Source organism: Pantherophis guttatus, chromosome 2 (genome assembly GCF_059756535.1).
Source record: "Pantherophis guttatus breed Tessera chromosome 2, ASM5975653v1, whole genome shotgun sequence".
NCBI lineage: Eukaryota > Metazoa > Chordata > Lepidosauria > Squamata > Colubridae > Pantherophis > Pantherophis guttatus.
This window is the reverse complement of record NC_142064.1, coordinates 70,627,711-70,655,522: the sequence shown is the minus strand read 5'-3', so window position 1 is coordinate 70,655,522 and position 27,812 is coordinate 70,627,711. Positions and strand designations below refer to the sequence as shown.

The window sequence follows — 27,812 nt, the reverse complement described above, 5'->3', positions numbered from 1 at the left end:
TGTTACGGCTCTTTATCCTCTGAATGACATAGGGATTTCTGCTCAACAACTGTTCAGTTTATATACTCAAGATGAGTAGCATTCAACAATGACTTCCTCTGTGTCCGACAATCAACCTGGAGAATATCGAGACTTGTCAAGCATTTTACTTGTGTTTATTTAAACCTGGGGATAACTTCTTTGTGTGCATCAATTCAGTATTCCAAAAATGTAGGTAAGTGAAATTGTGGCTTTTTGCCAGAATAGAAAACAGTAAGGTAGGATTGAGGTGACAATAAATGAGAAAACCCTTCCTATAGACAGGTTATTAACATGGCACAATCCATGCTAAGCTTTCTTACTGTGATACCCGCTTCAGTTCCTGAGTAACAATTAAGAATTACCTCTCCCAACAGTTTAGGAGAAGTTAAGCAGTTTTCAGAGTATTGGCTGCCATGAATTTTATTCAAAGTCATAAGTAATGCAGGGTTTTTTGATAACGGCATCCGATCAAGTGGGTTGTTGTTCACAGAGGCTTACAGCTTTTAATACCATCTTTTAGCCTGAAAAGACACCACAGGTGGCCCTTGATTATAACTCTTCGTTTAGTGACCATTCGAAGTTAAAACGGCTCTGGAATGGTACTAAATGACTTAGTACCATTTTTCACACTTGTGACCATTGCGGCATCTCCATGGTTACGTGATCAAAATTTGGATGCTTGGCAACTAGTTTGTATTTATGACGGTTGCAGTGTCCCTGGGTCATGTGATCACCTTTTGTGACCTTCTGACAAGCAAAGCCAATAGGGAAGCCAGGTTCACTTACTACCATGTTACTAACTTAACCACTGCAGTGATTCACTTAACAAATGTGGCAAGGAAGGTCGTGAAATCAGGCAAAACTCACTTAACAACTGTCTTACTTAGCAACTGAAATTTTGGGCTCTATTGTAGTCATAAGTCAAGGACAACCTGCACCAGACTTCTTTCTTAATGCCTTAATATCTTTCCACAAACAACAGCCTTTATGAATTAAGCCTTCAAAATATGCTCCAGGAGCATCAATAGAGACCTTTTGAAAGCAGAGTAACCACATGGATGGTTGGTGTTATTCCCAAAAGCAATAGTGTCATCAGTGCTTGCAATTCTATTCTTACTTTTTTTTAAAAAGTGTCACACAATTCATGTAAAAACGAGCACAGAACATCAAGCACACAACTACCATCATGGCTTTTTTACCTCTGCTGTGGAGATCCCTGTTGGCATCTGTGAGATTTCATACTTTAATATTCTATGAATGGAATGGAATGGAATGGAATGGAATGGAATGGAATGGAATAGAATAGAATAGAATAGAATAGAATAGAATAGAATAGAATAGAATAGAATAGAATAGAATAGAATAATTGGATTGTCTTCAAAAATGAAAAATATAATTTGCATTCTAATTAGGTTCTAGTCCCTACTACCAAATACAATAGGCCTCTATTCAGCAATATTGTATCTACTACCATACATAAAGCAACCTCAGCTAAGAAAGGCTTATGTAAAGCATTTCTTATGCACATTACAGTTCCCTGACCTGGGGGGAAAAAAAGCTCTGTTGCACATGATGAATTAATGGTGAATTAATAAAATCATCACAATATAAAGTATGATAAACTGTGCTTAAAATCTCAACTGCCCCCTAGTGGTGACTGCCAGGAACTCGGAAGATGTCTATGGAACCCACTGCCCATAGAGTTGTGCACCCTCAGTTGTGCACAACTGCAGTAAATAAAGTGTGTATGACTATGGAAGCCAGACCCACAGCTGCCTGGCAGCCCAGAGACATTCCATAAAGATCTCCTGGAAGCATCAGTCATGAGAGGCTACTCTACCAAACTGGGGTTCAAATACAGCTGCTTCGGTCTAATTCTTCTACAAGATACAGACAACCAACAGTGGAAAAGCGATGCATCTTACTGGACTAACATCTTGCAGGCAGCAATATGAGCAGGACAGCCGAGAATATTAGCAAAAGACTTTGAAGAACCTGACAAGAACATCTGTAAAGCAATCATTACCCAGGTCAAGGACTGCTGGATAAGAAACACGAATAGTTGATGCTAACTATCCATCTGCGGGTGTTCCTGGAATTATCATGTAAACACTTGGAATTTGGTTGCTGTTGTTATTCTGCCACCAATGTTGTTTTTCTACAATAAGAACGTGCATCGTACCAGGAAGGTGAAAATGAGCTGAAAAGAAAGTACGGGGCTTCCTCAGCAGACATCTGAATGTACTTAGAAGGACAGCAGCATCCCCCAAGTCCAGCTTTCAATCTCTGCTTCTTTTATCCTTAAGCTTAGCAATAAAGTAACACTCCGTGGTTAAAAAGTCAACCGAACAGATGTACCATGCAACTAGTCCAAGATCTGCCTTTCAAGCCCAAACATGCACCCTGATCATAGGAGCTGCCTGTCTTTAGAGGAGTCGGTGTAGGCAACACATTGGACCCTCCAGTAATTCTACTGCGAAGGTTTTTCTCCCGTTCAATTTTGTATATTGAAAGAAAGTGTCGAGGCTCAGTCTACAGTCCCTTTTTCTTGAAAATAATGCAAACGGTTTTAAAAACTGGATGCCATCCAATCAGCCTTAAATTTTATTAGATCTGAGCTAGAGCCAAGTGCGCCACAGGCGGTAGAAATAAAGGAGAGAACTCAATTTCCAGAACTCAGTGGGTAAAGGTTATTTCCACACCGTGGTGTTATGATGTAGAGGGGGAAAAAGGCAGGCAGGCCTGCATTTTCCCTTCCCTGGTAAACTGCAACGCTGTTTTATCATTGGCACTCATGAGTATGTGGGGGCAGAAGTAATTAGAGTCACCATGTAGCTACTACTGATTTCATATGAATTCCAATAAGTTTCAGAGAGAGAGAGAGAAAGGTCAGATCTCGAGAAGTAAATTCCACAGATTCAATTTTCTGCCACTCAGAATGCAATGGAATTGAAACTGTAAAAAGACAAAGTTCAGTAAACGTTAAATTGCAACATTTGATCCACCATTAATTGTTTTTAAAACTATGTGGGTATGGGTGTCTTTGTGTATCATCGGTTGCCACCTTCTCAATGAATATGACATGCCTTTATTGATAAATTGCTTGGAGAAAAGAGGGAGAGAGGGAGAGAAAACAAAAAAAGGTTGACTCAGCCTTCCATCCTTTCGAGGTAGGTAAAATGAGGACCCGGTTTGTGGGGGCAATAAGCTGACTTTGTATAAAAAAGAACACCGCTTGGGCGGGGGGGCAAAAGCCCTACTAAGCAGGTATATACAAAAGTATGAAGGCTATTGCTTAACGCATTGTAAGCCACCCTGAGTCTCCGGAAAAGGGTGGCCTATAAATCAAACCAATAAATAAACAATAAATAAATAAAAACACTCAGATTAATTATGTTGATATGAATTCAGCATTAATAGCTGTGATTTTTGTTTGTTTGTTTATTGTTTTGCCTACAAATGGATCTCTCCCTCTATTCAGAACCTAGTGTTTAAGCCCTGAATATGTCTAATCTGGAGAAGCGTCACGTCCATTGAAAACTATTTCCTGGATGAGCAACATTTACAGTATTTAATTTACAAGCTGAATTTAATATATGCTAATTCAGGCGTTCTGACTGGAAAAGACACGAACTGCTGGTTACAAAGCAGCTTAAAATGATACAGGTTTTTTTTTTTTAACTGAACGAAAGAAGAGATGAAAGTAGACATGAATGAAGTCTTGGAACATATCCAACAAATTGAATGAGGGAATTTTTCCTCATTCCTTTCCCTGAGAGGAGGAGACATGAAAGAAACGGGGAGGAAAATTGGAGGGGGAAAAATACGAAATGCGGTGAGGTCATCTTCAACTATTTGGATTACAGTTGTACCTGTCAGGTTTGGGTAATGCTGCAGCTAAAAGAAAAAAGCAAATCTTTGGCCCTGCACTGCCTCTGACTTTCTTGTGATGTATCCTTGTTTCTGATTCTTTTATCTCTGGCACCTTCTGAAAGAAAGAAATTGGCCAATGTTGACAGCCACACTCCAGAAAGAGTTGAAAAGCCAGTTTGTTTCATTTTCTTTTGCAAAGAAAGAGTTTTCTGCTTGCCAAGATAATCACGGTCAACCTGTAGAAAGACTAGATTTAAATCACACTAAGCTGCAAAATTTGATCCACAATTACTGACATGGAGAGCCAAACAAAAGTTATTTGCTTGACAAATGTCTTTCCTCTTCATGATATTTTAATAGATAACAGAACAACAGAGTTAGAAGGGACGTTGAAGCCTTCTAGTCCAACCCTAACTCAAGCAGGAAACCCTATACCATTTCAGACAAATGGTTGTCCAATCTCTTCTTAAAAACTTTCAGTGTTGGAGCATCCACAACTTCTGGAAGCAAATCATTCCGCTGATTAATTGTTCTAACTGTCAGGAAATTTCTCCTTAGTTCTAGGTTGGTTCTCTCCTTGATTAGTTTCCATCCATTGCTTTTTGTTCTCCCTTCAGGTGCTTTGAGATTAGGTTGACACCCTCTTCATTATGGCAGCCCCATAAATATTGGAAGACTGCTAATAGGATAATTTAAAAACCATGCCCAGTAGAAACACACATAAAATCATTCTCAAAGGGCAAAACAAATTGTGGGGTGGGTTTTAATTACTTACTTCTCAAATTTAGACCTATCATAGACTTTTGGCAGCTTATAGTGACTAAAAAACATAAGCCAAGAGCCATCCTATACAATATCCATGGCAAAGATTTAAAGCACACATTAAAAGAACAGATCCACTAAATACAAATGAAGGGGTCCTATCACTCGTCACACATTTTGGCACACACTTCTCTAAAAATACAACATATTTAGTGAACTTATCCTGAAGATTTTCCTCCTGGAGGAAGCTTACGTCTATTGGTAGTATTTACACTAAGCCTGTTTATAACATAATTTCAAAACAAGCCATGAATGATTCAGTTATAATTTCTATTTCTAAAAAAATAATTACAATGATTCAGCAATAGCCTGCTAGGAACAAAAGGAAATGTTTTCCCCTCCCAATCAAATAGCTTTCTATCCCTGGGCCTTTCCCTGGTCTTGTCTTAAAAGAGTTATCCACCCATCCTTGAGTCAGCACAAAGCAATGTTGGCAGGCAGTGTGATGGCCTCGTCCTTGGGTTTTGCTTCACACCCGTTCAGGATGTCATCAGCCAGTGAAAAAAATATCACTATTGCAGCAACAATGGCAATTTTAAAAAGCCTAGGGTTACTTTTTGTGAGTCCTTTTCTGTTCTGCTACAGGTAGTCCTCGACTTACAACATTTCATTTAGTGACCGTTCAAAGTTACAATATCACTGAAAAAAGTGACTTATGACCGTTTTTCACACTTACAACCGTTGTATCGGCCCCATGATCACATGATTTACATTCGGATACTTGACAACTGACTCACATTTATGATGGTTGCTGTGTCCAGGAGTCACCTTTTGTGACCTTCTCACAAGCAAAGTCAATTGGGAAAACCAGATGCTTTTAACAATCATGTTACTCATTTAACAACTGCAGTGATTCGTTTAACAAATGTGGCAAGAAAAGTCGTAAAGCTCACTTAACACATTTCTCACTTAATAACATACATTTTGGGCTCAATTGTGGTCGTTAATTGAGGATTAACTGTACTCAGAACAAATTCTGGAAACCAGGATTTTTTTTTATTTTAGTATACAGGTAGTCCTCAACTAACAACCATTCATTTAATGACAGTTCATAATTATGCTACTGAAAAAAGTTACTTAATGCCAGGGGCGAAATGCTCCTGGTTCGGACCGGATCGCCCAATCCGGTAGCGATGGAGGCGGGTGGTTCGGAGAACTGGTAGCAAAAATCCCTGGGGCCTCCCCATGCCCAGCTGAGCCGCACAATCATCAGAGGCTTTTTTTTTATTTTTAAAAGCATTTTTTCTACAACCTCTTTGGCCGAAAAAAATGCTTTTAAAAGTTAAAAAAAAAGCCTCTGATGATCGCGCGGTTCAGCTGGGATCATCAGAGGCTTTTAAAAGCATTTTTTCTACAACTTCTTCGGCCGAAGAGGTTATAGAAAAAATGTTTTTAAAGGGAAAAAAAAGCCTCTGCCGATCAGGCAGGTCAGCTGGGATCGTCAGAGGCTTTAAAAGCATTTTTTTAACAACTGCTTCAGCCGAAGAGGTTGTAGAAAAAATGGTTTTAAAAGTTTTTTTTTAAAAAAGTTGGCCACGCCCACTCACTCAAATTCCCCCACACCAAGCCACGCCCACAGAACCGGTAGTAACAAATTTTACATTTCACCACTGTTAATGCTCCATCCTTGAAGTTATGACTTTTGCACCACCTCCGTGGTCACATGATCACATGGGCGCTTGGCAACCAGCTATCATTGATGACAGCATCCTGCAATCACAAATCAAGATCGCATTATATCTTAGTTAATGACTACAGTGATTTGTTTAACAGCTATGGCAAAAAAAAAAAAAAAGGTTGCAAAATTGGGTATGCGCTACTTAACAAATTTTCTGGTCCCAATTGTCATAAATGAAGGACTACTTACATGTCTTTTGCATCAAGCTTGGTGGGTTTTAGGGTTCTACTTAAACAGAGAAATATTGCAACTTGCTGTTGCCTCCAGCAACAGGAATTCTTGAGGGGTCTGCAGAATGCTCAGAGAACTACAAATCTGCTCTCTTCGTTGTGGCCCGTACACGGCCTGTGCAGCTAGTAACTGATTCAGACAGCGAGGAGGCTGGTGTAGTGCTGCGCCAGTAGCCTGTGCAGCTGGCACTCGAGTTGGACAATGAAGAGCAGGGCCGGATTTTCCTATAGGCTAACTAGGCTTCAGCCTAGGGCCTCAAGATCAAGAGGGGCCTACATTCAAATTGTTAGCAAAATTAAAATTACACTTTCACTATAGGTGAAAGGGCCTCATAAGTGGAATAGCCTAGGGCCTCTTTTCATCTAAATCCGGCCCTGATGAAGAGGTTGGAGAAGATGTGGTGCCAGAGGCGGGGATTCAGCCAGGGCCTTCAGAACCTCCAGAAGCTCTCTTAAGTGAAGAGGACGAAGAGGAGGAGCCTCTTCTCAATGCACGGGCGCGCAGAGCTGCCAAAAGGCAGGAGTAGCTCCTCAGGAGGTGGTCTCCTCGAGAGTAAGGCTTGGGGCTAATTGGCCACTTCCTTAGCCTATTTAAGGAAGAACGCCGACTGAAGCAATTTGCAGGGAACAACGTAATTCACATACCTTCGTGCCTTGATCTTAGTTCTTTGCAAATTGCTTCTAGGCTTTCTGCCAACCATAGTAAGATTAAGATTATTTATTCTTTGGATTCTTGCAGGCTGTTAGGAAGGTTAATTAACAGCCTTTGTTTGAAGAAAAAACTGATTTTATTTTAGTAAACTAAAGTTTGTACAGACTTTGTGTGTGTTGCGTTCTTTGGGGTCTGTAGCTGGGGCAGAACACTCTTTAGTTGCCCCTGTAAATCCTAGGGATTGTATCTTTGCGTATGAGACCCATCATAATGGTAGGGATTTGGGAAATATAAATGAAATACATTTCTTCTACAAATAGAAGAACAGAAAGACAAACTTGAATGAAAACCAGAGTCTCCTCCATTTTGAGGTTACTCAGGGCAAAGTAAAAGAAAGGAATTTCTGAATAGATGGCTTTGGTTAAAATACGGTCGATGATTACAAACAGGGCCATTTCAAGATGGTAGATGGTTCACTTTTCAATGCTGATAATTAGCAGTGTCCTCCCTCTTCTTTTCTGGCAATCCCACATCCAACTTTTCATATACAGGTAGTCCTCGACTTATGATCACAATGGAGTCCAAAGTTTTTGTTGCTGATTGAGACATTTATGAATCACTGCTGTTGTTAAGAGCCCTGGTGGCGCGGCAGACTAAAGCACTGTTATTAACATCAGCTGCCTGCAATTACTGCAAGTTCAAATCTCACCAGGCTCAAGGTTGACTCAGCCTTCCATCCTTTCTAAGGTAGGTAAAATGAGGACCCAGATTGTGGGGTCAATAAGTTGACTTTGTATAAAATATACAAAAGTATGAAGGCTATTGCTTAACACATTGTAAGCCGCCCTGAGTCTCCGGAGAAAGGCGGCATATAAATCATTTTTTTTAAAAAAATGTTAGTGGCAAGGTTGTTAAGTGAACCTGGCTTCTCCATTGACTTTGCTTGTCAGAAGGTCACAAAAAGTGATCACTGCACTAATAACCCCAGGACATTGCAACTGTCATAAAGATAAACCGGCTGCCAAGCATCAGAATTTTGACTATCCTACCTCCATAGATGCCACTGATGGATGGTCAGGTAAAGCTGACCAGAGAAATCTGTCAGATGCTCTCCTGCATTGTCGCCAGAGATGGGTTTCAGCAGCTTCTGACCAGTTCTGGAGAACTGGTAGTGGAAATTTTGAGTAGTTCAGAGAACCGGTAGTAAAAATTCTGATTGGCCCCGCCCCCATCTATTCTCTGCCTCCCAAGTCCCAGCTGATCAGGAGGAAATGGGGATTTTGCAGTAACTTTCCCCGGGAGTGGGGTGGGAATGGAGATTTTACAGTATCCTTCCCCTGCCACACCCACCAAGCCATGCCCACCAAGCCACACCCACAGAACCGGTAGTAAAAAAATTTGAAACTCACCATTGATTGTCCCTGACTCCAGTTATTCATCTTTTGGAAAAGCATTTGAATAAAATCCTTGAGAATAAAAAAGGGAATCAAGAATGTGGAATTTTAAGCCACATGAAAGAATGTTACCACTTTCCTGGGAATCTAAGAGGACAATAAAGTAGCCCCAATACATCAAATTTGATAACTGTTCTCGTGTTTTTCTGTAGCCAATAGAAAGGTTAAAGCTGCAGTGGCAGAACAGGAGTTCCCAAATTCGAGATGCTCATTATATAAACCTATCACAACCCAACTTCAAAATTGCTAAATGCCATGCCAACTATCTGTGAATCTGGCAGGGCAGAAAACATCTCAAATTAAATATCTGCAAAGATGTAAAATTTCCTGACTTCTTGCTGGCAGTGAGAAAGCAACCGTTGGATATGATTTTATTATAATTCTCAAGAAAGATTATAAACTAGCAAAATCATAGCTGTGAATCTACTGCCCAGTTATGCTGAGATGCTGAGCTTAACCATGATGCGTATCAGAAGATTTTATGCCAAGTGCTGGCTGGGGAAACATGATGGCCCAATTGATACTGACAAGGTAATTTCTCTGCTACATAGACACAATTTATGTTATTATAGAGCTATTTACTACTTTAGAGCTTCTGGAAGCAGATGGGTTCAGCCTCCACAGCCAGTCTGCCCTTCTGACCCAGGTGCATGTAGCTTTCTTTGCATTTTCAGTGCGAAGGATGCAGGATAACAAAGTTAGAAAATAATGCTGATTTATTTATTTATTTATTTTGGCAGAGCCTCTTGTAGAGCTTGCAGTATGGAACAAAACCTCTTTTCCTTCCTTGTCCTAGAGAAGACTGAAGTTTGCTCACATTTCATTTTGCCAAAGAAGAGTGGGCAGTTACAACATTAGGTTAGTTGGCACCCTTTTTCCAACGCATGGAAGCAGTCTTGAGATAGTAAAAGGCTCTGCTTCGAAAATGTGGCTCGAAATCTCAGAAGCAGATTCATAAAAGGTAGAGTATTAGATGTGCAGCAAGGAATCCATGGTTCAAATTTACATTCAGCTACAAAAGCTGATTCACTAGATGGAAGACCAGGTACTGTATCTTTAGCATGAGCTTCACTTGAGGCAAGGATGTCCACGGGGAGTCAAAAAAGTCAAGATGGCAACCAAAGCCATGCAGCTGAAGCCATGCCTTTACTGTTGTTCCTGTAAGAGTAAAATATATTTAATCTCCTATTAAATCTCTTATCTGCTTCATAATAAATGGGGGAGGAGAATACAGCCCTAGGTCCATTTGGGCTTCTGAATGGTAGGCAAATTATAAATCCAATGATCAAATGTTTGTTCCACCATTATTTTATTCCCATTAACAGTGAAGTTAGGCAGCTGAGCATCTTGAGAAATACAGTAGAAAGGAAACAGTATCAAACTCAGTGGAAATGGGGCAGGAAAAGTGGCAGAGAAACAGAAAAAAATACAAATAAACAGATAGCAGTGATGGCTTGGGGTGGAGCTGCAGTTTCTGTCTGAAAATTTAATTTATACCTTGGATCTACTCCTGAATAGCAATTGTAGTTAAGGTCATGTCTCCACCAGTGACTTATAATCATTTTCAGTGCCTTCGTGCCATTACAATGCAACCATTGAAGTGCTATAAAGCATGCCCACGTTGCTGTCTTTTGGCACAATATTAATTGGATAACTTTAAAAAATGCTGTAAGTTACTGGTGAAGAAATGAAATTCAGACAGGAAGCTAGAAATGCCTCTTTGTCATAGGGGGGAATTTGTCATCCACACTCTGCTAACTTCCAGATTAAAGTGCTGCATTGAACTCTACCCAGAAGGTAACCCAAACTATTTCAAATGAATGACATGACATCTGTGGCAGAGCCGGCTGCTTCTCCTTCAGTTTTTTATGCCTTCAAATAGGATTTTTGTGCATTGAATACACTGAATTAAATATTACATATAATATGGCTGTGGACAAACAAAATTAGAAGTAGGTCACAATGGTGGTCCAGCACCATGGACCATACTCTCCATGACTGTTCCCTTTCCTGAAGTTCTTTGCCATATTCAACTATCAGCAAAGCCAAGAGATGGGCTCCTTCACATAACCAGGGCCCCAGGCCAGGCACAAACCCAAGTTTTGAAGGCCCTGCAACAAGCCAGCAATCAGAGTTAGTCTGGTTTTGGAAGGAATGTTTCAAAGGCTGGAAGACATGGAAGAAAAAGGTCTCTTTCTGGGACCCACCAGCTAAAAGTCTTTAGCCCATGGTATCCAACCTTGGCATCTTCAAGACTTGTGTACTTCAACTCCCAGAATTCCCTAGCCAGCTACTCTGGGAGTTGAAGCCCACAAGTCTTAAAGCTGCCAATGTTGGACATCCCTGCCTTAGCCAATGGGACCCAGTTTTCCCTGTCCTGTTGGGCCAGGTAGAATGAGTAGATACAATTGGGGAGAGTTTTGTAATTTACCGTCTCACGTCAGAGGGCTTTAAAGGTAAAAACCAGCACCTTGAATTGCACCCAGAAGTACATAAGAAGCCGGGGCAGCTAGGGAAGCAGCAATGTCACATGCCAAATAACTAACGCCATTAACTGATGACACTGCTGTATTCTGCACCAGCTGAAGCTTCCAAACGCTCTTAAAGGGCAGCCTCATGAAGAACGGACTGCCATACTCCAGTCTGGAGTCACAAGTCCCCAACCACCAAAAGATGGTTGTGCAAATATGGCTGCCATCTTTCTCCAGCAAGAGCCATGAGTCTGGGATGACCTCCAGATTTCACCTCAGATCTGTTTAGGGCAATATTTCCTTATCAAGAACAAAATATGGAAGGAAAGTACCAAGAACTGGGAGATCCAAAATTCAAAGCCACTCAGGCTTGCTTGGATTGAAGCAAAGCCTGATGCACCCCATCAAGAATCCCACACCTCCAGGCATTAAAACAGAACCTCATGCCCTGTGGCACTCCACAAGGTATCTTGGACCCACTCTATATTTTTTGAACGTATCACTCAGTAGTGGGCTTCACTTACCTTTCCTACTGGCTCGGAACTGTGAGCGCATGCAGCGCTTCTGCATGCGCAGAGCATCCGTGATGACGTCCCGACAGGTGGGCAGAGCCTCCCGACACCGGTTCGCCCAAACTGGGGCGAACCACTGAAAACCCACCACTGGTACCACTCCAAAGTGTAACTGAGACTTAATGCAGCCCTTGACCTAGTGAAAGTTGGCAGCCCAGGCCAAAAGGACCAGCTCTGATCAGGATGTATTTCTAGGTAACCAACCTAGTGTGGCTTTTGTTAGCCAGAATCACATTAGTGATGAAGAAAATGTCATTTTGTATATATCAAATTAAGCAGTTCCCTATAGTCTTAGAGACATTTTGAGATAGAGGGAACCTGCAGGAAGAGGTATACAATTTTGTGGTAGGTCTCCTCTGCACATGTGGTAAAAGGAGGGCTTTGGTGAAATACTATATACCTCAGAATACTACAGGACAAATTCAAACATCTCTCCTCATCATAGCCATTGATGAGTATTCCAGGAAGGTATCAGATGCATTACATTTTGCATGTAAATGTTAGAAAGTCATGGGTAACCATATTGCAAGAAGAAATATGCATAAAATCTGGAGCAATTAATCTAGCAAGTCAAATGGCCAAGCCTTGAATCATCTGGGGCCTTACATCTATTAATCTGAATGACCCTGGGTCCATTTCTTTCCTAGACTTCATTTGATGATTATGAATCAAAAGTATTATTCTGCATTCATGTCATTGCAACAGAGATGAAATGAAGAGATTCAACAAACTGGGGCAGATTTTGCATACGTGTGTATGCTTTCATAACTTTTAAAATCCTCACAGAATGCACTATTTTAATTTGCAAAACATTTAAATATTTTATTTTCATATAAAAACATGCATACTATGTACATTTTAATAACCCCCTTTACATCTGAAATTCTTTTTTCCAAAATTATGGTGGCAAAAGGCAGTGGCTATGCGTTTGTCAGACAGCATATCAATAATTGTTAACGTTTTAGAATAGTCAATTCCCCAAAAAGGGCAACTCAGCCAGTCTGAAAATGACCGATATTAGTGGTGTGTTGTAGTTCAAAACCTGTTTATTGGAAATCAATTTCAACAAAATCTGAAGAACGTCTTTCAAGTGTATGGTGGACGAAGTGCCTAGCAGAGGAACTCTCTAATGAATTCAAAGGGACTTACTTCTTGGCACATATGGTTAAGTTCAATTCTAAGTGCCAATAGATTTGTTTGGAAGATCACATTGTCAGCCTACTGAGAAACATTGGTGACCATTGAAGACGGTCGCTTAAGAATTGATTCAACAGAAAATGGTAATGGTTCATTTGCTGATAATTTCGTTACAACTTGTTTAGTCTCTAGAAAGTCTTTTGCATATCTGTCAATGCTGAATTTGTACTTTTGGTTTTCTCTGAAGGTACACTCTCTATATTTCTTGGATGCCTCATCAAAACTGGTTTTTAACTCTGATCCTGATTTGCTATGAAGCGTCTGCTGGAATAATGAATGGAATGGGCTATATTTGGATGAGGGTGGCAGTAGCAGATGCTGCTTGTTGCTTTCTTTGCTGATCTTGTTGAGAGACGGGTCCTGATGAACTGTAGGATCCTTGCCAGAGATCTGTGAAAAGGTCCTCTTAGGAGATGAAAATGCTGATCTCTCATGAGCCTCCCGAGAGATGTTTTGGAGTTTGTTTTGCGGTGTCTCAAGTTCCCGAACATGAGGATGGTGCAACGTGTTCTCATTTTTTGACAATGTGATGTCATGTTCAGAGGTGGGAAAATCCTGGCCATGTGAAGCTTTATTGTCCCAAACTACTCCAGGTTTGACAGACTGGACTGTGGTAGCATTTAGAAGGCATTGTTGATAGAGAAGGGCATCATTGAGAGGGCCACATTTTGGCCACACCAAGAATCTGGAGGGTAAAGGATATTGCCTGTAGGTGGTGGCCACACTCAAATTTGATGAGATCAGTTCCATGTTCCCTGAGCCTGAATACTGCATAGTCAGATCTAAGCAGGTAGGCAGAAAACCACAAAACTCCTTACTGGAAGTTTCAAATTGATGAGGGTTAAAACTTTTATAAGAATTGTACTCGGGACCATGCACCATGCGGTTTGGCAGGAAGAAAGCAGCAGCCTGGGTGGCTTCCATCATTTCTCGTTCCTTATATTCCCGTTCAAGCATTATGTTCTCAAGTTCTTTGTCAGCAAAAGCCCGTCTTTTTCTCATTCTGTCGCTAACAGGAGGTGGCAAGGACGAATTCCCTCCAAGGTAAGGTTCTGCTGGAATGGGACGATAACCTTGGAGGGGAGAAAATAATTGTTTTAATAACTTAAAAAGTGTAAGAGCAAAACGATAAGAGAGCTAATGTACTGTAAAAGAACATGGCCTCTCCCTGCACAATCACTTGAAGATAATGTTTTAGAGTATGGCACTTTGGTGCATACACAGTGCTTTCTTACCCTCAATAGGTAACTTCAGAGTTTATGTAAATTTGAAGAACAAGAACCTGAATGATTTTCCCCTTTTATCCTGCCTCCCGGTTTACACCTAAAGCAAAACTTGCTAATTACCTGCCAAGATTTATGATCAACCTTTGCATCAGATGTTTAGACATCTATGTATAGACATAGATGTACAAGTTGTTCTTTTGATAAAATGCACACACAAAAAGTGCAAAGAACATAGTGCTTTTTGTCTCCAACTACTAATTACTTTCACCATATCCAAAGTCACACTGAACCATCACAATAATAATTAGCCCGTAAATCAGTTTTCAAACCCCATTTCACTATATTAATGTTTCTTTATTATGATACTTATCAAATGATTTTGAAAGATCTCTATACCTACAACTGGTGCATTTCTATTCTCTCTACGTACACAGAGGTAAAGATAAAATCCAAGGAGTACTAGGAGAAAAGAGAAAGAAAGTTAAGACAATCAGAAAAGATAGCATGAAGCATAAGAATGTTTCTACTCCTACAAGGAAAGTATCCTTGCAAGAATGTAAAAACTGAACCAAAAGAAAAAGAAGAAATATAAAGAAATCACTTTATATAGTTAGGTGATAGTCCTATTTTCTTTAGCTGGAAATAAAGCTTAAGTAAAGCCAATGGGTTTTACTCTTCAAAATTATGGTCTTTGCAGCTCTGACTTATGGTCCTCATTTCACAAATTCCAAATAAATGTTATCAACCACAGCCACCATTCAAAAAAAAAAAAAACCCATAGGATTCAAACTGCATATAAAAATAGGAGTTGGGATCAAATTTTTGAATCATTTTACGTAAATGGTGTTGAGTTGAAAACAATATTCTGAATTTCCAAGATGTCTTGAAAACTCAAAAAATCAGCTAGTCTGAAGACTTTCAGAAGCTCATTCTTTACAGATTCTGAATTTTATTCCTTGTGGTCAATATGCTTGCTTTTACATACAGCAGTAATCTCTTCCGTAACATCACCAATGATCATTCTCTTTAAGATATCTTTAGTGTCAACCCATAAACCTAAAAATTGAACTGTCCTTCAAATCTGTCCGCATCTTAGTATTTTCTGGTGATTAGAAAAAAGCAAATAATTTTTTTAAAAATCATATTATACCCATGTGGTACTGTGTTACCAATACTGGGTGAAAGGTGTGAAGAAAAACTGGGGAGATTCTTATAGCATACAACTATAACTCTTGATTAATATCCACTAATGACATCATGAGATGTGCAACTCAAGTATTTATTTGCTCAAATGTAAGTAGTGCTTCTCAACATGACAAAGAATGAAAAACTTTCACAACAGCAAATCTATGAAATTTCAGAGATTTTGACTAGATCAGATATCTATTTTGGAAGAAGGCAAGGGCAAACAATTTCCATATTATTGTTGAGAAAAATAAGGACAGATAAATGAACTCACTAGGAAACTTTTAATAACTGATTTTGTAAATTCAGTTTACTACAACAGAACAGTTCTATAGTGGACATTACTTCTCAGATATAGTATATGCCTTATTGAGTTCAGTGAGACATAATCCCAAATAAATTTATTTGGGATCGTTGCAGGAGAGAATCTCATGTTATACACACATTTCCACAGGCCCATTAAGCATAATTGCTCAAAACCATGAATAATTTAATGGGATTTTCATCCAAATAAAACATTTATATATGGTATAAAGCTGCAGTGCAAGATGTCACTAGCTTGACTAGAAATGGATTGTTTCTATTACTAGTGGATTGTTTCTATTACTAAATTACTAATTTTCTCAACACTACAGAATTTGGTCAGAGACTTTAGATTTACTAAATCTGTATCAAATGCTAAAGATAATAAAATAATAGGATTACCGTACTTAGGAGCAAAAGAACTCCACTATGAATGCTTTCAAAAAGGTAATACTATTCAATTAAAATTAACTATTTTAATCTATAATTTTTCTAGGATACAAGCTTATATATACTTTTGACAGAGAAATATTAATTTAACTCCTCAAAATATCACTTTATGTTTTTAATCAACAATTATTTGAATACAGGTTGAGGCAAAATGAAGAGAAAGTTGGAATTAAAAATAACTTGTTCACTGCAACTACTCTATACTTTATTTTCCTAATTTAATCTGACTATTCCTTTTAAGAAATGGACAGGGAATTTCCATATGATATTAGCTATTTTTTAAAATCCTCAAATAACAAGGTATGTAGATTCTGTACTTCTTTGCATAATCTAATCTAGCCCTTATCACAGTTGCCAGAAATTATAATTCAGTTACTGGCTATAACACTGTCATCAGTTCATTTCTAAGAAAGCATTTTCTATTTTTTATGACAGAATTAAAGTGCACATATCACAATCTAATTAAGAAGATTTTGTTCAAAGGCTACTGAGATTTGGAGTGAATCAGGGTCCTTGAGTGTTTACAATTGCCTAATTTTCTTAGTCTTTTTATTATCAAACTGACAGACGTAATATTTTTATATATTAACAAACCAGACAAAAATAATTCCTAAGATATATAAAAACAGACAACTTCAAAGTGCTAAAAATTATTACCTTCTAAAATGCTTTTAGCCAGCAAACTAGGCGTCCGAACATGTCTCTGGTACACTGTTCTGCGCTCAAAATTAGCCTGTTTCCCTGTATGTCCCTTCTTATCCTAGTAGAAAAACATGGAGAGGAAAAAGAAGTCTGAGAAACTTCATAAATTATGCATATTCTTATTATTCCCAGCAGCATCAATTTCTGAGGTTGCAGTTCTGAAAAAAGCCAGTACTCTTCATACTTCCTGAATTAAGAGACTAGAAAGAGACTGGGGTTTCACCACATTTTTAAATCAATTTAGCAGCTGCATTTATATCTCTTTGTAAGTTAGTGCCTTATATTTGGCCATTTGACTATAGTTCAATGTACTGTGCAAACTCAGAAAATGGGTTAATTAATCAAGTTAAACATACTTTCATTTTAATGGAATTCCTTCTACATCAGGTATCTTCCTTTGACTCTAAATATATTAGGAATTTAACTTCTAAACAATTGGCTCAAAGGTTTAAACAAATTATACTGTATAGTTTTATTCCAAGCTCCCAAATACAGACAGCAGCCAATAGCAAAGGAGAAATATACTTAATTCTTTAAATCAAATCAAATATATTAAATACTTTTAGCTTTGGCTAAAATATGCAAAATGCATTTAGATTTTGATTAGGAATGATCACAGAAGAAATTGCCAAAATGCATACCACACTATGCGGTTGAAAAAGTAAAATGCATTTTCTAACATATTTGATACTACTTGTTTAAAAGGAAAACCTTAAGCGTGTGATACAGTCCCTTAAACACTATCTGACAGAAACATTCCTTCAACAAAAACTCTTGGTCTAAATTAAAATTGACTTTCTATCCAGTTGAAATCCATATGTGTTTTCTTTTTAAAACCTTAGCTTCTGATATCTTAAGTATTCATTCTGAGGAAATAATAGAAAGAAAAGACCTTCTTGGGAAATGTCAATTTAGGTATATTTGCTACAATCTGGATTCAATTTGTTCCCCTAGCAAATTGAAGACCTTAGATTCGATGCTTTCAGGAAGCCAGGGAAAACAGGTAAATCGGAAGAGAGGTTGCAACTTAAAGCTGAGAACAAATTCCATTGGAATTTGGAACCCACTCTTCCACAAAAATCCAAATTAAAATACTAGGGTCGAAGCCAAATCAGTCTCACAAAACTGTTAGATTAGGCCAACTAACAGCACCTCATAGCCAGTTTAAATCCCAGCAGTCAGTCGAGGCCCATCAAAATAAATGTATTTTATTTTATTATTATTTTATTATTATTATTCTACTATTTTTCCTTTGGGTTCCAGAAAGCGATTATTACTGAAGCCGCTTTGGTTCCAGAGGATTCCCCGTCCCAACGCAGCTCCTCGCACCGTCCTGGGGCGGCGCCTCAGAGGGTCGTTGGGGGCTCCGCTCCTGCCCCTCTCTCAAATAGGAGGCCGGTTCGATTCCGCCCTCAGGCCCACCCGCGCCTTTTCCTCGGAAGATCAGCTCCCCCGGGCTGAACGCCGGCCAACGTTGAAAATCCACGGACCGGGAAGGAGCAAAACCACCGCGCAAAAGCCGCCTTTAAGGGCGAGCGTAGCATGCGCGGGTCCCTTAAGAAAACGCTCCGCCTCCCGGGCCGGGTTCTTTTTCCGCGGAGGGAAAACAAGGCAGGAGAGGATGGGGATGACGGGAGAGCCTCGCCCGGAGAGCGGAGGGCGGAATCCGCCCGGGGGAGCCAACAAGAGCCTTTCGCTCAGGGACGGGAGGACAGGCGAGGCCGGCCCTTACCTCGGTGGCCTGCTGCCTGCGAAGCGCCACCTGGGCGGCCATGACGCGCTGCCGCTCCACCACCAGCAGGCAGTTGGCACACTGGCAGTCCCGCCAGCGGCAGAAGCGCTTGTGGCCTTTCAGGCAGGACACCACGCCATGGTTGCGGCAGCGCGCGCACTTGGGCGTGCGGCTAAGCTTGCGGGCTGGCTGCTCCCCGCCGCCTACGCCTCCTTCCTCCGCCGCCGGCGACGGCGAGAGAAGCTGCGGCTGAGGCAACCCAGGCAACCGGAGAAGGTCGCCCGCTGCCCCGGCTTCGTCTTCGTCTTCTTCGCCCTCCTCGTCGTCATCGTCTCCCTGGTTGTCGTCTTCCTCGTCGTCGTCGTCTCTGGCGGCCTGTAGCGAAGGCGCGCGTGGCGCATGAGGCGGCGGCTGCGGCGGCCGCTCGGGCTCTTCCAGGCTCTCCACGTCGATTTCCCAGGCGTCGGCGGCGGGGCCCACCTGCTGCCCCTCAGCCATGGCTCGCGCCCCGCGGCTCCCGCCTTCTCCTCCAGCTCGCTTCCTGCACGAGAGAGATGGGGGGGTGGGGGAGAAGGGGGAGAAAAGAGGCCGCGGCGTTCCTCGCATTAGAGCCACGATCTGGCCTGGCTGCCCTTCCCGCCCATCTCCAGCCGCCCACCTTTCCCCCGCCAGATTGACGAGGCTGCTTTGCCTAGAGACCCGTCGGGGGGGAATGGAAATCGGCGAGGGCCACTGCTGAATTAAGTATCCGCGGAGAGTGGTGGGGGTAACTCACGCCACTTCTCGGGGACTTAACCCGGAGGAAGGATCTCTTTCGTGGGGGATTGGGGGGAGGAGAAGGGAGTTATTCCTTGGCTTTCTTGTCATGCTTGGACAAATTGTACCCACGCCGCGAAGGTGGGATTTCGATTCCTTCGCTCAGCCGCCAGCAGTTCCCCACCCCTAGCAGCGCTCAAGGCCTGAATGCCTCGGACGCTTCACAATCACAAATGAAAATGTGACGCGTCTTCTTGCCTCGCCCTCACCCCAGAGTGAAAAGCGGAGGAAGGGGGGTGGGGGTGCCTTGGATTTCGGCTAGTAGGATTTCCAACTCCTACCATCCCAAATTAGGACAGGGAACAAATTAGCAATGGGAATTTTAGTCAGATACATTCAGAAAGGTAGCAAGGTTGGGTAAAGCTGGCAATTCTCTAGAAAGGCTTCCCTGCTTCTGCCCTGCTCGCCTCCACCCTTAATTGCCCAAGAAAGTTTGGGGCGCCTTCAAGGAGCAAGGCCAGATGAAACGCAGGGAAAGAAAAAAAAATCACAGTTGGGTTTTTATCTGGCTCTTAAAAAAAAAAAAGAGGTGCTCCCTTTTATTTTTACACTGATCTAGTTCATAGGGCACTCTGTTTATTAAATAGGGTTTAGTGAATAAATCATAACTCGCTGGGGTCACAAAGCATGCTGAAAACCTCGTTATAGCTTTGGCGTGGTTTGCAACGCACACCCACCATCCTCATTGCATTTTTTTCCTCCTATCTCTGTGGTAATAAAGAAGCTTAGTAGAATGTGGGTCGACAAGGTGTGTTCTATTCTGCTGTCAAAAAGAGGGAAGGAAAGGAGGATGCACAATTTTAAGATAAGACCAGAGCTGTCTTTAGGGGAAGGTAGAAAGTCCCCCTCCATTAACCAGAAAGATTGCGGTCAGATTCATGTCTCTCTATGAACTCAAGAGAATTGCTGTCTCCCCCTTGTGAAAAAGGTCAGCATTGGTCTTCATTCACACATCTTTATGCTGTGCATTTGCTTTCCTTTTAGCTTGATATGTGAATGCACCTACTGTAGTTTAATGTTATGCAGGAATATTCTAGGCCTTATAAAGTGGCTTTATTTATTATTTATTTATTTTTCAAATTTGTAAGTGGCTTTGTAAGTGAATTAAACACAACAGTCATTTTCATACAAGGCATTCAACAGAAAGTAAAACCAAATAGATGATTTAGTTGGATGTGTGAATTCAGGTCCATCCAAGAACACCTTTTAACAACTTCTGAGGGAGATCTCTATCAACATGAAAGCAATATAAAGTTGGGTTTCATTGCAGGTTTCCCCCCCCCCACATTGGACGATACTATAAATTGCCATAGATTAAGAAATGTCAAAAGCCCAACATGCAAGGTGGGGGAGGGAAACAGCTGTCTCCAAACAAGCCATGATTGCAGGATATTCTCTTGTAATCTGCATTTAAGAAATTCAGAATTTGCATTACTGTGGACCATAAGGCTGGCTTTGGAAGATTTAATTTTAAAAATTCTACTTAAAGAGACAATTCTGACGTGCTAGGATCTTCTTTACATATTATCCCTGTTTCCATTGTATTTCTCATATTTTTTAAAAAAATCTTTGGATGTGATTTTCATAGTTCCTGCACCTAGAAAAAGGTATCCCCTTCCTTTAAAATGCACTTCAGTAAAATAGCAAATATGAAGTTATCTGTTTAAAGCTCCAATCCTAGACATGTTTTGGTTATCTAGAAATATAATATTCTGGAAGTATAATCCCATGGCTGCTTATGATTGAATGTTTTCCTTCATACAAGTACAAATGAAATAAATAAAACTAGATAAATTTGACTAGAAGCATGAGTAAAATATCACAATAACTCATTTGTTGACTGGTTCTCACCACACACTAAGTCAAATGCATACAAACTACATTATGGCTTTGGGAAAACTGAGTCTAACCAATGCATCCATGATTTGTTGGCTGGTGAATTACTTTGGCATCTAACCTTATTTGTATTCTAGTGTATATCAATATAGAATGATGAATTATAAAGGAGAATGGATTTAGCCAGACATAATTCATCTTCTTAGGTTACATGTAAATGTAAACTATACGTTATACATTCCTCAGAGCAAAAGTACCTTAGCCAGAGGTTTGTGTTCATTGTTTTCTTTCAACCACTGAAAGCTTTTTTTGTGCCATTTTCGAGTTTAAAGATCAATTGACCCACATGAACACCCTGCTTCTCTCTTCAAAAGAGATTGCTTGGGTCACTGAATGCAGCACAGGGGGTCTCAGGATGTTCTATGGATGTGGACCTTCAATTTGCTTGTATGGAAAATAGACACATGTAACTGGAAAACACCTTTTGTGCCTTGACAGGAGTTGTAATCCAACTGGTCAAGCTGGCTGAATGTATGGTTTATTACACAACCCTATCTGCCTGTAAGGATCTTCCACATTTGCAAAACCGCTAGCTTTCATTCAGAATAAGTGCCCTGCGTTAAGTACAGCCTTAATGCTGAAAGTAAAGTTAAAATTTCATCTCTGGGCAATCAAATGCTGATTTTGCCCTCGATGTTTTAATGCTGGCTTTAAATGCAGGGACGTCCCGAAGCGACTAGAATTCACCGGCATTCCCTTTTAGCGGACTCGGGGTTTCTTCCACTGTCCTGGCAATACCCTCAGACCCAAGAAGGAAGGTAGAAGAGGAGACCACTAAGGCCCCCGCCTGCAAGGTGCTCAGCCAAGACGGCCCAATTGAGGGGCCTCTCGGGAAAGGGGGGGGCCTCCTCTCCCGTCCCTGCTTCGCGTAACCTGCCCCCGGGCTGCCCAGCCCCCGACCTCTCCAGAGTTACTCACCACAGCCAAGCGTCCGAGGGGGTTGCAGAGGCGCGCAATAATGGCATTCGGTCCCTCCCGGACCTGGCGAAGGCGGAGCGCGCCGAGAGACCGCTAGAGGCGAAGCGGCTTCACCCTGCCAAAAGCCTCGCCCCGTCTCCAGCCACCTCTGAGCCGTGGATCGGGGCGACTCCTCTCGAGGGGACCCACGAAAGCAGCCCAACCCCGCAAACGCAGGAGCTGAAGGGCGTAGAGGAAAGCAAAGCTCGCCAGCGGCAGCAACCACAACGCCTGCCCGTTTCTAGACTCTGGACGTCCCTCCCTATATGATCGGTCCCAGGACGCGAACACCCGCCCGATCGACCCACCAATTGGTGAGTGGTCGGGCCCAAAGCTCGCTGATTGGCTGCGAGGGAATTCCAGTTGTCCCCACCTCTTCGACGCTCCGCCCCTTCGGAGGTCCTTGCCAGCGTCTCGGCAGCTGTTTTTTTTTTCCCCCCTCCGCTTGGCGAGATCACCTTTTATTTACCAGCCTCCGCAGCAAAATGAGTTATGTGTAAATGCTCTGTTGGTAACCCAAGACTGAAAAAGAAAGTCGCCAACAGCTACGAAAGCAGAGCTGTGGGGATAAATATTGTTGCGGAGGCAACCTTGCTCCTTGGGAGTCAAAAAAAGAGCAAAATACATCTTCCCTAACCATAAATCCTCCAGAGTGGGTCTAAATTCCCCGAAAATCGGTTCTGATATCGCCGAGGGATCTAAAGAGGATTCTTTATCATTTGCTATTATTCTGCGATTATAAAATTCAGAAATAATATTATGTTCAATATCTTACTGCAACAAATCCATTTATTTTCCTTTTGTAAAAAAAAATGCTCTCGGATATACTTAAATCTCACTAAACCTAATTCTTATTAAACTATCCTTACTTTCCATTGTCCTTAAATTATTAGTCGCAACTGAAATACCCTTCCGTTAGGTGAAATTTAGGTGCAAATAACAGAAATTGTATTTCCGCTAAAACTTATACAAAGTGGTACCCAAAACGATTGTGTTAAATAGATCTTAATCCCAGGTAAATCCACTCAGTCTGAATGCCACCCAAAATTTACTGAGAACAGTAAGAATGTATGAAAGAAAATGGCTAGCTGTGTCCCTTTTCACTTTTCTTGCTACTTTAAGGATTATTTCATTAATATTTCGTTTAGCAAACAAGAGACCGATTTCAAGTGTTAAATTTCCGTCTATCAATTCGTCTTCATGGAAGAGAGGAGATTTTGGAAGAAAACCGCCTCGTTCTGGCTGCCTGTTGAGTTATAGGAATTGCGTTAATCGAGTCATTTAGATGAAATCAACCTTGCCAAGAGTTGTATGAACAAATTATACATAAAATAGCCTTATGACAAAATAAAATGATGTTTTCTATCAGCAAAATTATAGTCTTTTTTTCCAGAGAGTTTTATTCCCACAACACATGATTTGTTTATATTCCTTTATGCATTTATGTCTATTTTTCTAGGGTCATATATACATGCAAACAAACGCCAGGGAAACTTCGCCTAAACTCAGCTACTCGATATAATCTTTCTAGTTTATGGAACAAACATTTTCCGATCGGTATGTTAACTGTGCAATTGACCCTCTGGATAGGCTTGTGCGTTGAGATTTTTTAATATACCTTTTTCTGTTAACAGTGTCAACAGGAGGCAAGGTTCGTTTTCCCGGTATAAACCACGCGTGTATATATTTTTTTTGCTACAATCTGCCCTAGGCGACTATGCAAGACTCGGGCTAGTGAAAACCCGTTTTTTGAAAAACTGGACAAGGATTACACAAACCTTCCTTTCTGGTCGTTGGTTGGATGAATTAAAAAGTTGATGGTGCTGAAGTTCCTTGCCTCCTTTATCAATTTTCCTCAATCTGAGACCTTCCAGATGTTGGGCTCCAATTCTGTGTCTGGGACTCATGGGCACGGTTGGTCAAAACATCTGGAGGGCCTAAGATCGGAGGAGGCTGAAAGGAACCGATTCAGAATTACCTAGAAAAACTGGCAGGGGAAAATTCACAAGATGCTACAAGTAACTAGTATGGAAGGTCTTGGAGAAATTCCAAGGAACTAGACCGCTGTGGATCGAGCAGGTATCTCCACCAACCATAGACTCAGAGCGCCCAGGAGCCCTTCGCTGACGTCAGTGCAAACAAGCCGATGACGTCACAATGCTCATCTCCTTCGGAAAAAGACCGCAGCCTCCAGCCTTTTTTTGCCCTTGTCTTCTTGCATCGCTTTCGCCGGACGGGGCGTGCCCAATCCTGGGCACAAAGGAAACCCCATCACCACCTCCTTGTTGTAACTCATAATTCTCCCAAGTGCATAACTAAACGTCTGTAGAGATTGTCAGTCATCCAGGTCCTGGTTGTTCCAAAGGTGCTTTTTCAGGAGGCAACTGGACTTTTTAGTTTTTCTTTGAAGGCGTTTCACTTCTGATGCAAAGAGCTTCCTCAGCTCTGACTGGATGGTGGGGAATGGAAGGATCGTTCCATTCCCCACCATCCACTCAGAGCTGAAGAAGCTCCTTGGATCAGAAGCGAAACGCCTTCAAAGAAAAACTAGAAAGTCCAGTTGCCTCCTGAAAAAGCACCTTTGGTTACATTCTTCCGGAAGGAGCGAGCTTTATCCTCCCGTTTATTGTATCAAGAGCTTCGACGGCATCCTCGACTTGACCGGGGCATCTATCCAAGAAAAGGCGTCTTGGCTGTATCTTCCCCGGATTCAGGTTGCACTAATCCTCTTAAAAATGTGCCAAGAATGGGATTCTCCTTCCTCCCCCCCCCCGCCCCAATTCCTCGGCGTCTGCCCTTCTGTTGCTAAAGCACCTGTAGAGAAAGATGCAAAAGGTCGAGGCTGGGCCAGGGTGTCTCTTTTCCCCCTCCCTTCTCCCCCCACCGGCCGCTCTTTTCTCCTTCCCAATCCTTTCCGTCTCTTCTTCCAGCCGCCTCCCGCCATCGCCCGTTTTGTAAATGATTGAACGAGAGCCACAAGACGAAGAGGGGTGGCAGGGAGAAATGTGTGTGTAAACCCAAAACGAAGTGGCAAGGGAGACGTAGCGGATGGAAACGAAAAGGAGGTTGTTCCATAAACACAAAACAAACACAGTAAAAAGACAGCGATCCCCGGCCTGGATTGACTTTAAATAATGATTATCTCGAGCGAAAACAGGCGTTTTGTGTACTATAAACGCCTCGCCCAGCGGCTTTCACCCGCGGAGGCCAGCCCAGCAAGAGAAGCCGGTCTCCGGGTGGCTCCCTCTGCTTTTCGGATCAAATCTGAACCAAAAGGCTGCAGTCCTGGATGTCCGAACGGGGAATGGTAAAAAAAAAAAGTCAAAATGGCGGCCACGACGGCGCATCGAATCCCTTCCCGCTTTTTAAAACGGGCGGAGTTTCAATGCCCCCCGCCTTGCGGTGGCCATCTTGACTTTTTTGACCGCGGAGCCTCTTGCTCGTGCTTTTCTCACTCAGCAACCTCTCCGCGCGACAAAGTGGGACAAGAGGCTCCTTGAAACCACGCCGGAGAGCCTCAAGGCCAAAACCCGGCTCGCCGTTCGCCCAGGCCGCTGCTTAGACGAGCGGCAGTCGCGAGAGCTTGGAGCCATGTTGGGCGCGAAGGCTCCACGGATCTCGGCGAAACCAGGACGAGGCTCCACTCTCATCCAGGCGCAGAGAGAGGCCGCTGGACTATTCGACCGGGGGGGGGGGGCGGTGTTGGCTACCTCTCGGTCAGGGTGACATTTGAGAGAGAGAATCCCGCCTTGGTCACAATCGACCCCTTTGGGATCCAGTTCGGTTCCTTGGGTAGTAACTGCTTTAAATCTGGATGAGTCCCGGCGACTGGAACGGATCCCCGTCTTAACCTCTGCTTGTTGTTCTTCGAAACCTGTGGATTACACCTTCGTGGCGAAGTGAAACGCGCCCCTGCTGTAAAATAGCGTGTCAGAGCATCGTTTGTGCTCAAGCTGACACGGAACCGGAGGGCTTGCGAATCCATCCATACAGCCAACATCACTTTTTATCAGGATGCCCGTCGCTCAAGCCATTAAGCATTTTCTCCCGCCCCCCCATCCCAACCCCGTGTCCCTTAAATTGCTTTCGAGTATTATATTTCTAAGTGTGATAGAAATTCTTCTCCTGGACCGTCCGGTAACACTTCAGATATTGCAAGGAGGCGCAGAGTTTCCCGGGAAAAGTCTAAAGCAACATATCCCTGCCGGTGAAAAATCAGCCTTAGCCCACTTTAAGAGTCTACCGCTGCCCAGATGTCATAGAATCAGATCATGAGTGGAATTTCCCTAGGACAGATTAAACACAAGACCACACGTTATACCTGAAGTATAGATAATGGGATGCAGGTTTGATCAGCGAATGAAGGACCAAATGTCATTTAAATGTACAAAAAGACCCAAAGCTACTGCCAAAAGTTGGCAAAACGCAGTTTTGAACGGCAAACAAACTTTTAAAGCAGAGACTGAAAAGGGAAGGAGGGAGCTAGATCAATGTTAATGTTATTTATACACGTCCAGGAACCACGTGGCAATTTACACTGAAAAGTTTTAAAAGCTACTCTACATATGAACAAGAAAGCAATTAAAAGCAAACTATATTGTACTGACATCAAAAAGAAACTTGACTGGAAATGATTGATTCTCTGAAAAAAAAAACAGGTCTTTTATTCATCATGTAAAAGAGGAGGATGGGGAGGCAATAGACAACTGCAGGATACTACAAAAATTAAGATTTATATTTTCTCACTGTGTCCTGGGTGTTTCCCCACCCCCACCCTAGAGACAATTCTCTCAAATGGCATTGTACACTGTACAGAAAAGACAACAAACATTGAACAAGAGCTGCATAAAATTTAATATGGAGACATCTTTAAAAAGTATGTCTCTATGTTCCGTGTCTATACCCAAAACAGTTCAAGATCCTACTAGCAAGATTTCATATGGACTGCTCAATGCCCAAAAGGATATATCATACTTTTCCAGAACTATAAAGTTATATAGTTTATATAGTTATATGATAATATAAATCAATAAATTATCAGGTCTTCAGTTATAGTAAATGTGTAAATTATTTGGTTATATAGCACATCAAGGAACAGGAAAGCACTTTATGATCAGTTTAAAAATGTATTTGTCAGTCTTTCTCATTTCCTTGTCACTGGACATTTTTAAAGACTTGATATTGCTCTTTCATGCAAATAAAATGTATATTTGCATGTCTTGTGCCCTTGTAGGTGTAGCATAAAGATATTTCTTGTCTTTTTCCACTGATGTTAGCATTAGCTGAATCCTTCCATCACATATCTAGACGTATCTAGATCCGTTCCAGTCGGGCTTCAGGCCTGGGTACAGCACGGAAACGGCATTGGTCGCGTTGGTGGATGATCTCTGGAGGGCTCGGGACAGAGGTTGTTCCTCTGTCCTGGTCCTATTAGATCTCTCAGCGGCTTTTGATACCATCGACCATGGTATCATGCTGCACCGGTTGGGGGGGTTGGGGGTGGGAGGCACCGTACTACGGTGGTTCTCCTCCTTTCTCTCCGACCGGTCGCAGTCTGTGTTGACAGGGGGGCAGA

At 41.9% G+C, this 27,812-nt stretch overlaps 1 protein-coding gene across 5 annotated transcripts; it reads right to left on the bottom strand.

Annotated features, from left to right (window-relative positions):
- Window positions 1-12,568: 12,568 nt before the first annotated feature.
- DMRT2 (doublesex and mab-3 related transcription factor 2) lies at window positions 12,569-22,574 on the bottom strand. Of its 5 annotated transcripts, none has more exons than XM_034410303.2 (5): window positions 22,199-22,491; window positions 18,569-19,109; window positions 16,792-16,894; window positions 14,593-14,655; window positions 12,569-14,043 (listed from the first exon to the last, which is right to left on the bottom strand). In XM_034410303.2, the coding sequence occupies exons 1-5, from the start codon at window positions 22,243-22,245 to the stop codon at window positions 12,992-12,994; spliced, it is 1,806 nt and encodes a 601-aa protein (XP_034266194.1). In that variant the 5' UTR covers window positions 22,246-22,491; the 3' UTR covers window positions 12,569-12,991. The 5 variants fall into 5 exon arrangements, with proteins under 5 accessions (XP_034266194.1, XP_060546508.2, XP_087742307.1 ...); XM_060690525.2 differs by lacking the exon at window positions 22,199-22,491 and adding an exon at window positions 19,344-21,767; XM_087886181.1 differs by lacking the exon at window positions 22,199-22,491 and adding an exon at window positions 19,344-19,567 and having other exon boundaries at window positions 14,597-14,655.
- Window positions 22,575-27,812: the final 5,238 nt, after the last annotated feature.

Bases quoted from the DNA above. Each gene is read 5' to 3' on its own strand.
- DMRT2 (XM_060690525.2), bottom strand. From the start codon at position 19,435: ATGACAAGAAAGCCAAGGAATAACTCCCTTCTCCTCCCCCCAATCCCC. The intron at 16,895-18,568 runs GTAAGGGCCGGC...TTTTTCTACTAG, and splicing joins GCAGGCAGCAGGCCACCGAG to GATAAGAAGGGACATACAGG. The intron at 14,044-14,592 runs GTATAGAGATCT...CTCCCCTCCAAG, and splicing joins TAGAAATGCACCAGTTGTAG to GTTATCGTCCCATTCCAGCA.